This window comes from Pan troglodytes, chromosome 11, assembly GCF_028858775.2.
Source record: "Pan troglodytes isolate AG18354 chromosome 11, NHGRI_mPanTro3-v2.0_pri, whole genome shotgun sequence".
Classification (NCBI taxonomy): Eukaryota; Metazoa; Chordata; class Mammalia; order Primates; family Hominidae; genus Pan; species Pan troglodytes.
Genome location: NC_072409.2, coordinates 112,683,374 through 112,697,334, shown reverse-complemented (window position 1 = coordinate 112,697,334; position 13,961 = coordinate 112,683,374). Strand labels below are relative to the sequence as shown.

General features: G+C 36.0%; 1 protein-coding gene across 50 annotated transcripts in view; it reads right to left on the bottom strand.

Annotated features, from left to right (window-relative positions):
• The window catches only part of RFX3 (regulatory factor X3), a 308,560-nt gene that overhangs the window by 19,805 nt on the left and 274,794 nt on the right, over positions 1–13,961 (bottom strand). For 39 of the 50 annotated variants that reach the window (XM_016960369.4, XM_063787175.1, XM_054657796.2 and 36 more), the window contains 1 exon segment: positions 9,945–10,098. In XM_016960369.4, coding sequence (XP_016815858.1) covers positions 9,945–10,098 — 154 coding nt within the window. 50 annotated transcript variants of the gene reach the window in all.

Genomic DNA, 13,961 nt, shown 5'->3' with positions numbered 1-13,961 from the left:
GAACAGTGCTTCCACCGTGTCACATTATCTTTAAAACTCAATTTTCAAATACTATTGATAAAACAGTAAAATTCCATTTAATAATAAGGTCATAAGATGGTGATTTTAAAATGAAATAAATGCCTCTAGCTAAGTGGGATTCCAGGAAGCACAGTCTAAGAATGGAAGGGTAAAGTGGGCTTTGACGTCAGGTTGACACTGTAAACTCAATCTAGGACTGGAGCCGGAAGTCGGTTTATACACTGATCAAGCCATTTATGATTCAAGCCAGCAAATACCATGAGAAGGGCTGGCCTGAGAATGGATGAAGTGCTTGTGTGTGCATGTGTTTGCTGGAATGGGGGTGATTACACAACTGGAAATAGCTGATGAACTTAGATGAGTTATCAGCATGTAAACCTTGGCCTAACCGAGTGTTTCTCTCTGTTCTTCAAAGAAGTCAATGAAGAAATAGGCCCTTTAAAGCCCTTTTTAGAGAATCAGGAGGATTGTTCACACACAGATTTGGAACTTCCTGACTCAATGCTTGTCTTTTCAGCATTCCATACTTAACTTGAACTTTGCAACATTCTGAATTTTACAAATAATATATAGCTCTGCAATTTCCTGTGATTTCAATTCTATTAACCTTACTTAATAAAAGTGATCAGTCCGAGGCAGGCGGATCACGTGAGGTCGGAAGTTTGACACCAGCCTGACCAACATGGAGAAACCCCATCTCTACTAGAAATACAAATACAAAATTAGCTGGGCGTGGTTGCGCATGCCTATAATCCCAGCTACTCGGGAGGCTGAGGCAGGAGAATCGCTTGAACCCGGGAGGCGGAGGTTGTGTCATAGTGAGCCGAGATCACCATTGCACTCCAGCCTGGGCAACAAGAGCAAAACTCCATCTCAAAGAAAAAAAAAAAAAACCAGAGATAATAAAACTGATTCAAAAAAGGTAGGTAATGGCAGCTATTCTGGATGTTTTTGATGGTGAAAAGAAACATCTGGAAATTTCAATATAAGGAGTCCAGAGCATTATTATTTTCCTTAAATGTCTCCCAAACAAGAACCAAATAAATCAAAGCATTCTGCATTTAGCATTGATACATGGTTTTACAACCGAGGAAAAGGTTGCTGACTTTAATTTCTAGTTTTATAATATTTGCAAGGATTATTAACATTCCATTTGGTAAAACCTTGTGTTCCTTTTCTTGGTATGTGTATGTGTACTTTTCTATGTATCTTTAAATAGTTTTTATTGAAACCTGCTAAGAAGGCCAAGATCTCTGGCGGTTTGCTCCACACGTGGGCAAATCCTGCCCGTAGTTGCTGTTGGTCTTGCTGTTGTGGGCTAGACAGCTATCCTGGCAATGTGTGCTACTGGCCAATCTGTAAACAGGGCAGCATGATTCTAACTGTTCCGGCTTTTTTGCCTGCCTTGGGGACATAGCAACAGGTGTACCTAATTGTGTTTAAATGTCTAAGACACACTTACAAGTGAGTGTGCAGGCGGTGAAGTGTTCAGATTACAATACTGGCCTTAGTTGCCTTTGAAGAGAATAGTAGTCTCAAAAACAGGAGCATTTAACACCACCATTAAGGCCAAAGCAAGAGGGGCCTTTGGCCCAAGACCCACACTATGGAGAACTCTGCTCTGTGTTTTCCATTGCCAGTCCCTTTCCTACAGTGTAAGGAGTCCACAGAGCCAGCCGGATGTGACTTCTTGGAGCCTGTGCTTCCCTCCCCACTCCCATACCACCTCTTCTTATCCGAGACCCTAGAATTCCCTGCCCCGTGGCTCTGAGTTCCCTTCCAGGCCCTGGCAGGTCTCTTCTCCAACTCTACCATTCAGAGGCATGAAGAGACAGCCAAAAAGGGGCAGCTGTTTGCAAAAGGTAGACAAAACTTGAAGACTGGGCTGAGGTGTCCACAAATCTGAGCACAAAGCTGTTCATAATATAAGATGGGGAGTGATGAAGCAGTCTAGGGCCAGAGGCTGGGGACACGGGCTGGCTATGTCTATGTCAATATTTTCTGGTATGGAACTCAGGGGAGACAGAATTTCAAATCCAAACTCAGCCTTCCAAGTTGTTATCAAGACATATTTGTCAAGGTAGGTGGATAGAACAGATTTTATTTATAGTCTGATTCATAACTTTTAAAATATTTAGACACGTGGTATCCTGGGCCCTGTAAATTGCAGGGTTGGGCCAGGCAGCATATACTTTATGCAAGTAAAGCTATTGGGGAAATAGAACGAACCTTGCTCCTAATTTAACACTGGCTCCCCTTGAAAACACCTATATTATTTAATAGGAAAGCATAGCATTAATTTATTCTATCAGAGGACTATATCTTAATTTTGATTATACCACTTCTCTTTTCTGGAAATCATTAACTGGAGAGACAATCAGAGTGGCAGTGTAGAAACATGTTCCCTTTGTACTAAGAAAACCTTCACAACAAGCATCAATCAGGTTTGAAGTGCTTGTATTATCATCACATAAGGCCCATATTCTTGCAGAGAATCTCTAATTTTTCTGACATTTTATGGTAGTATATTTTATATAAGGATGGTATAAAGAAAGAAAACAATTCCTGTGAGTTTACGAATTTGCCTATCCCAAACAAGAGTTATTTATTTATCAGGGGGGCCAGCAACCACTATCTTCACCTGTGGTTGAGAGCAAAACCACCATAAAGACAGTGTCAAAGCCAAGAGCCACTTGGGCTAGGCACAGGATGACAGAGTGTGGCAAAGTGGCCAGTAGGTGGCACCGTCATGCTTACTCTATGCCAGGGAATCCTTTTCTCTGGTTGGGTCTGCCCAAATAGCTGCAGTGCTACCTGACAAACTCTTTACTAAACAAATAACTTAGCGGTGCACTTTGCTGAAGAGGACTGTGTGCTGAGATTTCTTTCCTGATGTCTACAGTGACCATTTTAGTCCTTGAAATATTTTAAAAAGGCTTCAACTTCCATTTTGGTTTATTTCCCCACTTCTAAGCTCTTTAGGAAAATTGCTGTCATAAGCACCTACAAAAGTCCAACTTCATAGGATTTCTCTGAAATAGTATTGACAGGCACTTTCTAAGGAGAAGGTACACTTTTTGGTCTAGGAGTTTTTTGTTTTTTGTTTGTTTTTTTTTTTGCCCAGAGTAAAGAAATCTAGTGTATCAATCATGAAATCCAAGAAGACGTCCTATCAATTGGTAGTCTGTCCTTTGTACTTCCTTCCTTGAGTATTTTTAGGGTACCTGTTGTATGATTATGTTTAGATCACAGTTATAAGCAAATTTTCTCCATTCCCTGAAGAGGATGAGAGGAGAGGTTATAGCCCAGAGCCAGCAGGGAAGAAAGCCACGCATAGGAAGCTAATGAGCAGGGATCCCAGAGAGAAAGAACCGTAGCCCTGGGCTGCTGAGTCAACAGATTCCTTTCTCAAATCCAAGAAGAGAAATGAACAGAATGACAAACCAGGAAAAAGGAAGAAAAAATGGGACATGGAGCCAATTCTCTGGAACTTTGGGGTCACTTCTATAATTTATTTTCAAGTTGTCAGAAATTGTGCTAATGTAGATGAGCAGATCTACAACTAAAACCAAACTACGACTTCTTTAAAAAAATGTTTGATTTAGGTCTGGTCTCAGGATGGGTGTACAGGAGCTGTAGGGTGTAATTGGTTATTTTCCGGCAGATTTAGTTTTCCAAATGCAATTTGCTTAGACTAATATTCCATTTAGTTTTCATATTCTAAACATCTACTAACAAAAAGTGCAAGGGGAAAAGATGGCAAGAGTATTAAGAGGCATCCTGTAAGGCAGAGGAAAAAAAAAACTCTGAAACAAAATAATAAAAACTTTTAAGCTAGGCACCTGGCTTGTGATTGTCAGAGAGAAAATGTGTGTCTATGTGTTTGTGTGTTTGGGGGAGTTGCACATAATCCCTATTTTGAAACTATAATAATTTATATGGTGAAAAACTGAAAGATAGATTAAGCCCATCCCATTTGACTATTTGAAGTGAGGCAGTCCTACTTTCTAAAGTTAGTTCTACCACTTGCTAGTTTTGATTTGGGGCAACTTTCAATTTCTCTTTTCCTCACTGGTGAAATAGGGATACTAAGACATCTTTTGCAAGGTTTCAATCAATATTAAATAAGAATGTAAGACATCTAGCATAGGGATTGGCACAAGGCCTGCCCTCAATTGGAAAAATACTAATATAGTAAATAATAAGCTTTACTATAAATAACAATCAACAGTATAATTTTTAACAAGTATTCCTTACATTTTCTAAGCCACTACTGTTCCATGATTGTTTTTTTTTTCCCTGCAAACTATCTCGACTTGTGATAATATTCTTTCCTTTTAAAATACTGTTGTAACAAGTCTGTTGTTCAACAGGCACATTTAAAGTGTATTCCCTAGTCACACTAGCACAATGCTTGCTAAAATTTGTGTTTCTTTGGTTTGATTTTACTTTAAGCACCAATATTTGTTTACTATGAATGTAATTCTACTTCCACCAAATGGAATTCTTTCACTGAGCTTTTATCCCAAAAGCTTACATGTTCAATTATTATTGCTCTTCTTCAGTTTGTAGGTTTTGAAGATTTTTTTCCTTCCAAAAAAATTAACTGAGTATATCAATTTTGATGAATCCAAGACATTTTTCTTTTGATGTTAAATTGTTACAGGTTAAATTTTTCTCTAAAAATATTACTGAAATATTATCTTTTCTATATTGATATTCGCAATTGAACACTTAAAGACTCTACTGGTTTCTCTTTATTTGAAAATGGCTAAAGAGGTGGCTTAGATATAATATTAAGTATAATTAAATTATGATTAAAAGAATTGATACATTTGATAGATTATTAAAAGGTTTGTAACAAAATCATTTTATGAAGCAATAAAAATGTCAAAGATTCTGTGAATATATTAATGGACTATGTATGTTTTAAAGAGATGAAGCAGAAAGATTCTAAACAGCCATAACATTTGAATAAAAGGACATTTTTCTGCTCAATTTGTCTGGTCAGAGTTGTATGGAAAGCTTTATGATTTTTAAAATTGTTTATTTAACAGGTATGTAAACAGATGCAACTCATTTATTTTACTTTATTCTTACTCTTAAAATTTCACCACTGCCAGAAAGCTTGTGGACAAATTTATAATATTTAAATGAAAATTTAAAAATTATATAAATTTTAGCAATAAATAAATTGTTTCCTTTTTATCATTTAGGCAAAAAAAAAAAAAAACCCTCTAGAATTGCATATGCTTTAAATAATTTACTAGGCAGTATTAATGTAGTAGCATACTGACATTTACAGGAAACCGTTTTGGGACTGTGACGCTGTTTCCAGTTTAGGGGAGTGCATGGTATAGCAGTCTTTATTTCAATAACACCAACAACATTTACAACATTGAAATGACAGTATTACAGTCAATTTAAAAGTAATAGTTTGTATGCTTGTATATATCTTGTTTATATGTAAAACGGGTTGTTCTTTCCTGCCTGCCTGCTCAAATAATGTAAGTAATGTTAATTTTAAAACTCAGTAAAACTGAGTTCACATTATTGAAAAGATACATTCATTGTTCTTAAGTCACTTTAAAAGGAAAGTCTTTTTGCTTGCTTATGAAACTATTTAACTGACACCTTTTCCAAAGCAAGCACCTATAAAGGCAAAACAAATGCCCAGCAAAGTTTGTGACTATTTTGCAGGTTTGCCCTTGAAATTGTTCCTACTCCAATCCTACTCCAATCTGTAGCAGGCCATAAGCATGGCAGATTAACAGCAAGGACTTTGGTGCCAGACTGCGTGGTTTCAGAACCTGATTTCACAATTTAGTGGTTGTGTGACCTTGGGCAAGTTACTTTTTGGTTCTGTGTCTCATTTCTTCTTCTTTTTTTTTATTTTTATTTTTATTTTTTGAGATGGAGTCCCGCTTTGTCACCCAGGCTGGAGTGCAGTGGCGTGACCTTGTCTCACTGCAACCTCCACCTCCTGGGTTCAAGCAATTCTCCTGGTCTCAGCCTCCCGAGTAGCTGGGACTACAGGCACGCGCCACCACGCCCGGCTAATTTTTTTTGTATTTTTATTAGAGACAGGGTTTCACCATATTGGTTAGGCTGGTCTCGAACTCCTGACCTCAGGTGATCCACCCGCCTTGTCCTCCCAAGGTGCTGGGATTACAGGCGTGAGCCACCAAGCCCGGCCTCTTATTTCATCATTTGTAAAACAGGTGTAATATTAGTATCCACTTATAGATCTGTGGTGAGTTATTAACATATATATATGGCACTTAGAACTGTACCTGGCACACAACTGCTATGTAGGTGTTAGCTTCACTTGAAATTTTGACTTTTTATCCTAATTCAATTTTTCCTCTTGTCTGTTGCATTTGACAGTGTTTATTTGGTCTCCCTGGTGCTTGAACGTTAGGTTTCTCAGGAAAACTTCACCTTGGCTGTGCTCTCTCCCACCTCTGTCAGGGCCTGTGCACATTCCCCTGTGCCTGGGGTGTTTTTCACCCCTTACCTTCAGATTCTCTCTTCACAGAGTTAACATCTTTTGTCCTTTAGTTCTTACCTCAAACATCACTTCCTTGGGAAAGACTTCCCTGGTCCTCCCAGGCTAGATTTAGGGCCTCAAGCTTTAAGCATTCTTATATCCCTTTAATTTTCCTTCAAAGCACTTAACAAAGTTTGTAGCTATAGTTATGTGACTATGTAAATATGTATCCCCCACTTGAAATCTAAGCTCCTCGAAGGCTGGGTAAAAATCCATTTTTTTCATCATTATATTCCAATCATGATAGCTTTGGCATAGAGTATCTGCACAATAAAAACTTGTTAATAAATGATAAATCAATTTCGGAGATCAGAAGTCTAGAGTTCAACACACGTCAACATGATTTGCCCAAGATTATACTAATGGCTATGACAGAGCTAGAAGTAGAATTCACTTCTGACTCAAAGTCCTTTATTGTTTCCAGGTATTACATCTGTGACTATACAAATCAAACAGAGAACTGTGCAATTAGTATTGTGGAGCTTCTAGAATGAGAAGTAAAAGTACATATCAGAAAGACTTGAACTATTTAAGGTATTCTGGAGTAGCTGAGTCTCCCTGAGAAACTGATTTTTACAACATGAAGTAGGAGTTAGAATGGGCATGGGGAGGTGGGCAGAGGCTTCCAGGTAGAAAGAACCATTTATGCAGTAGTCCAAGGATGAGAAAACCTTAGTGAATGAGAACAGAGAAAAGGCCACTGTGATTGCAACAGAAAGAGTAGGAAGTGGGAGGCTGACGTTGATCAGAGGGGCAGGGCCAGATCATACAAGAGCTCATGTTAGTAGCACAAGGGAAAGCCACTGAAGGGTTTCAAGTGGGGGATGACACAGTCAGCTTTGCATTTTCACAAGACGATACTGACTGCACTCTGAGGGATTTGAGAAACAGAACTTGGTAATTGGTTGCAGATGGGAGTCAAGATAGAAGGACGTAAAAAAAGAATGTTCACGTGTCTGGTATAATCAACTGGGAGGATCGTGGCACCATTTACTGAGAAAGAGCCATTAGTAGATACAGCAAGACTATTATCTTCATTAAGTATATAATATGCTCTCAATAAATAGTGACAATTGTTATTGTCTTTGTGGTTGCTATTATTACTCATTATTCCAAACCATTTGCTGTGACTGGGAGTTATGGTGATTTGTATGGATTTCAATGGATTTTGGCCTGATGTGTTACTCCCACTATGTACACAGGCACGTCTGGATTTGGTGATTGGAAAAGGAAGTCACCCAAGGGACCAAGAGAAGGTAGGCTTAGGATAATGTGAGGAGAACATGAGAAAACAAACTTTTTATTTTTTGAATTTCCTTCTCCTTTTCCCCAAATCAAGAAATTTTAGATATGATAGTATGACCATGGCCAATAGATCTATGAGAGCAAACAGGTGTATGAGGCATCAGTGTTGTATGGGGAGATCAAACCTATAAAATTAGTCTGAATTTGCCTTTTGGGGTAAATAATGGATGAGCATAGGCAGGTCAAAGGGCTTTCCTATAAACTGAGTAAGCAAAGAAATCAAGAAGTATGATTAGATCTTTGACCATTTTTTAAATTTAGATTTTATGTATATATCTTTGCCTCATGTAAAATCTGTCACATTCATTTAGATCGTTTACATGTAGTAAAAAAAAAAAAAAGAATAACTATTAGAATGGAGTTGGCACTATAGATTATGTAGCCCATTTTAATTCTGGTGCCGCCTGTGCAAGCATACCAGGAGGCTGCTAAGCCTTCACACTGTGTGACTGGCTCACGTCCACTGCCTTAGTTCCCTAGAGATGCAAGGAAAGCAAAGGCCACGCATCAAGATTAGCCACATGGTGTTAATGAGAATCCCCGCCATCATTATCCTATTTATCTTGTTAAAGAAGTCCTTGAGCATATGAGGTAGTGGCAAATGTGTTAAGTATACTAAAACGCAAGGTCCATTTCTGAAGTCTTGAACCCTGAGTTAAGAAATTTTAGAGTACTGAGTCCACGTGCTACCTGGGCATTTTCCAACAAGGCATCTATAAAACAAGTAAAGAAAGAGGCAATGAGGGGAAGTCAAATATAAGAAAAGTCCAGATTGTTTTGGTCACATGAGGTCCTGCTTACAATGAAAAGCCACAGTGATTCCTGCTTAATCTCACACATATATTTGGCATCATTTAAGCTTTATCATCAACAGGGAACATCATACAAAGACATTTAGATGGATATACAGCAAGGGGTTTTAAAGAAGTGGAAAAGATGAATATTTCAACTGACCTTCTAGGCAAGTTTGACATGCATTTTATTTATACTAGGATATTAGGGAGGTCCTTGAAGTATTTTAATGTATTTTTATTTATACCTTATTATATTAAACTAGGAAAAGCATTGAATAATATCTGTTTTCACTCTTTTTTATTTATATAAGCACATACACATAGCTTAAAAGTGAACATGTCTTTTTTATCGCCTTGGGTAATTTGTCACATTTAATAGTCTGGTATAATTCAACAAGGTATAAACTACCCCCGCCTCCTGCATTCAATATAACAAAATAAGCCAGTGCTGAACCATTTGAGCATTTGCATCTATTCCTCATTATATTAACCAGCCCTTGTTTATATTCAGAGTTTAAGGTTTTTGATAAGCCATTTTGATTACTATTCAGAAATTCTGAAGAAGAGAATTTTCCCCCTTACATCATTAGTGGTTAGAAGCATGGGTTTGAAAATCAGACTGTGTTTGAAAAAAAATCTCTACCATTTTTTAGCTGAGTAATCATTTAACCTTTCTGTGCCTTAGCTTTCTGCATAAACCTCGGATGCTTATTGTAAAACAGAATAAAGTAGAACGTATCTCAAAGACTTGCATTAAGTGCTTTATTACATGTAAAAAACATAGAACTGTGCCTCGCACATAGTAAGTGTCCAAAAAATGTTAGTTATCATCATTACCATTTTTATCCTTCTAAAATAGAATCATTTACTTTGTTCTTGGAGACCGGGAAAGAGTCTACAAAATACATATTTAATCTTTTCCATTGTATTCCTAGCCCTTTGCTTTATCAGGAGCACCAATCTTTTTCCCACTCAAAATATTTTTCATATTCCAGTGGTTCTCAAGTTTTTCTTTTACATAGGTACCTGTATAATATAGAGAGACATTCCATGAACTTTCACATGATATAATCCACAATTTTAGAATCTTTTGATTAAGCACATAAGAACAGAGGAATTTAAGGAACTCTTGCAATAACTCCACAGTCCCTCCTGGCTCTGAGGCTGCCTTGGTTAGGAACCATCGTTTTAATCAATAATGTATTTAGACTGAAGTGTAATTCTGGCTTATTTTTAATGACACAGTGGGTCACAGCTCTTTCAGCCTCTCTTACCTCGCCCATGACTGCTATGGGAGTCTCTCCTGTTGCCTGAGCAACACGATGTTCTACTAAGTAAAACATATATTCGTCGTAGAGTAGACGGATCAGGTGGAAGGAGCCAAAGCTAGCAGCACTGCGTAAGGTTAAGTCCCGAATAACCATTGAGCTGTTCCAAGAGAAAAGACAAATATGCAGCTAATATTAGTGACAAGAATTAGCATTCTACCTATTTTTCCTCTTAAAAAAAAGTCAAGCTGGGAGTCTATATGGTTGGTATAGTATAAAACCTGCCATGAAAGCATTTCATTATTGAACGCAGTTGCAACTCATTTAAATAGAATGATAAAGAGGTAATCCTCACGGAGACTTGATCCTTATTCAAGATAGATAGTCTTAATGGAAAAAGTCATTCTACTATCATAGGCAAGTCTGCTGCTTCTACCAAACTCACAAATAAATCAGAATTGTACAAAAAAATGCCTGAAAGATTGACCACTCATTACTACCCTAAGAAAAAGCAACTTGAGTAAAAATCTTATTCATGAAGGTTGGCAGTCTGTCCCCTCTCAGTGATAATGATCTCTGGGGTAGGCCTTAGAAAAAATATGTATTTCTGCCAGACAAAGCTTACAAAATATAATAAGCAATGTTCCCAGATGTGGCAATACAGAATATAGGCAAGTACGTACAGGGATTCCAGCAAGTTTTCTTGGAAGGCAAACGTATTAAGTGTTTCCAGTTTCTTAATGATTTCCACTTAAATTAAGGCACATTTACATTAGAAATAAGCACAATAAAATCAATCAAGAAATGCGTTATTTTTGAAAATGCAAACATTTAAAGTATATAATATGAAAATATAAGCAATATTTATAAAATACTTATAATAAACTCTATTATATTTAAAATGGAAATGAGTCCAAAATAAAATCTTGGCTTCAACATGCCAATCATTAAGCTTGTTCATGCACTTCAAATCTTAAAATAGTCATAATTTAGAATCAGAGTGATGTGTGTGTGTGAGTGTGTGTATGTGTGTGTTTCTTATCACTTTCATTTACTGACCTTTTTCTAAAGATTTTTGGCATATGAACACTAAAACAACCATTGTATCCTCAGGAGAAAGAGGTAAAAACTCACCTATGCCTCGTTTTACAGTAAAGAATTATAAGACATCAGGCAAATGGAAAAACAAAAGACTGTACTTTTGTTTTCTGTTTCATTTTTCAACCTTGTTTAAATAGAGGCTACTAATACATCAAATTGTATGCATTCAACTTGGCAAGTGACAGATCATCATTGTCCATCTGAAACACAGAAGCCTTGAATTCTGATTCTGTCTCTTCATTGACTGTTGATCTCAAAAACATCATTTCCCCGAGATGTTTTTCCTCTTGCATGAAAACAAAACATTACCTTTAGTCTTATCTAACTTACATGCTTATTTCAAGGATAAAATAAGTTAAAGGATATGAAATCAACTTATGAATGACTAGAACGCTATTCAAATATAAGTGATTGTGATTATAATACACAGAATAGGAGAAGCTGACTTTCTCATTCTCATTTATTTATGGTGGCAAGAATAGCAATTATTATATGATGATGGCAGAGGACCTCTCAATTCTGTGGATCTATTTACTAAAATAATAATAATAAGAATAAGCATGGGTTTGAAGTTACACAGACCCGGGTTACCACTATGTGATTTCAATTGTGATCATATAATTTTTTGTAAGGTTCAAAGTTTAGCCTAAGAGTCAAATGACATAATGTATGTGAAATCTTAAGAAAACTACCAATGTAACTATACTGTTACCTACATTAGTGTTAATAATATATTCATTATCATAAATAGTAGGTCTAGTGAATGATATCTTAGAGTTGACTACTTTAATGAATTCCTTAAGTTTACAGCTCTATAAATAATTATTAAAAATAAATGAATACTTTCATTTGCATGCCAACATATATGACAAAGTTCTATATATAACTCTATCCACATCTTTCCTAAAATTCAGTGACATATCACCAATTTGTAAAAATAATTTATAAGATTACAATATAAGAGTTATATGAAAATAAATATTTCTATTCCTATGGTAAAAAAAAATTTAAAGCAGTGAATCACTTACTAAAAAAGCAAAAACAACACAAAAATGAAAAGAAAATGTTATATAACGTTTTTACCCATACTAACAAAGACTTGAAATAAATGATTTTTAAAGTAAAGCATGAACAGAATATTTGCTCCTAATTGCATTTATCTTGCTGAAGATAGCAAGTATTTAAAATTTTCAAATTTTAAAAATTTAAAGTATAAGACAAATGCCTAACAAACATACAAAAACATGACTAATTTTATTTGGAATTAAAGAAATGAAAATTAAAGTAAGATACCCTATATAATCTATAAAGCTGTGAGAGGTTAAAAGACCCAATGTTATAGCTGGTTTGGAAAAACTCTCCTTTAATGTCTCTATGAATATAAATTCATAAAACTTTTGTAGAGGGAAATTTGGCAGTATTTGTCAAAATTTAAAATGTCAAAACCTTTGACCCAGCAATCTAATTCTAGAAATTTACACAATTGACCAAAGTTAGTCACAACTGCAGCACAATATTTGTACTAATGAGAAACTAGGAAAAGAAAGTAAATATCATTAAAAAGATAATCTAGTAGGATGCTGATTAAACAAGTTATGGCTCATCTAGATATAAAATTTTATGCAATCATTAAAAAAATGAAGTAGACATAAGTAGTAACATAGAAAGATGTTTATAATATAATCGTTAAGTTGAAGCAAGATACATGAGCTCATTTACATAAAAACACTCCATACATCAAAAAATTCCTACCCCCAAGTGAATTGGACTATCTAATACTTTATTAGCATTGAGATCACACACTTCATTAAACTAGTATTAGTTACTTTAAATGTTTATATCCTTTTACTTGAACTTATCCAAAGATATATGTACAATCGTATATGAAGATAATCATAACAGCATTTTTAAAAACTCTATGAAAACACCAAAACCCATCTTAATGTTCAAGAATAAGGGAATGTTTAAATAATGTATGAGGCATAAACATAATGAAATAGTATGAGGACATTAAACATTATGTTTCTGAAGATATTTATTGGCAAGAAATGCTTAAGATATAATTGCAAATAAAAAATGTTAAGAGAAAAATATAGTTAAATAGTCTATGGTAAACAACTGGATCCCAATTTTATTTAACCCAAAAAGAAACATTTAACCAGTGGTAATTTCTGGGTAGAAGTTTTTGTATTTCCTAGATTATCTTTTTTAAAAATTAATTAATTTTTTTTTTAGAGACAGGGGTCTTGCTGTATTGTCCAGGCTGGGGTGCGGTGATGCCATTATAGTTCACTGCAGCATTGAACTCCTGGGTTCCAGTGATCTTACGCTCCTCACCTCCCATAGGCACTTGCTACCATGCTCAGCTAATTATTTTATTTTGTTAGAGATGGGGTCTCACTATGTTGCCCAGGCTGGTCTCAAACTCCTGGACTCAACTGATCCTCCTGCCTCAGCCTCCCCCAAATAGCTGGGATTACAGGTGCAAGCCACCATGCCTGGCCTGTATTTACCACATTTTCTAATGTGAGCATATATTAACTGCATAATAAAAATATTTATTTTAAAAGATGTCATTCATTATATAATAATACAGAAAAACAATACTGAGTCAGGTGAATGTTAATAAATCTTTTCAGGAATAAATATCACAGATACAGAATGAGTCTTTCTTTATATATTTCTAAGTTCAAATTTTAGGCCTTTGTATTTCTCTTTCTCTTTTTTTTGTTTTTGAGATGGAGTCTCGCTCTTGTTGCCCAGGCTGGAGTGCAATGGCTTAATCTCAGCTCGCCGCAACCTCTGCCTCCCGGGTTCAAACGATTCTCCTGCCTCAGCCTCCCGAGTAGCTGGGATTACAAACATGCGCCACCACGCCTGGCTAATTTTGTATTTTTAGTAGAGACGGGGTTTCTCCATGTT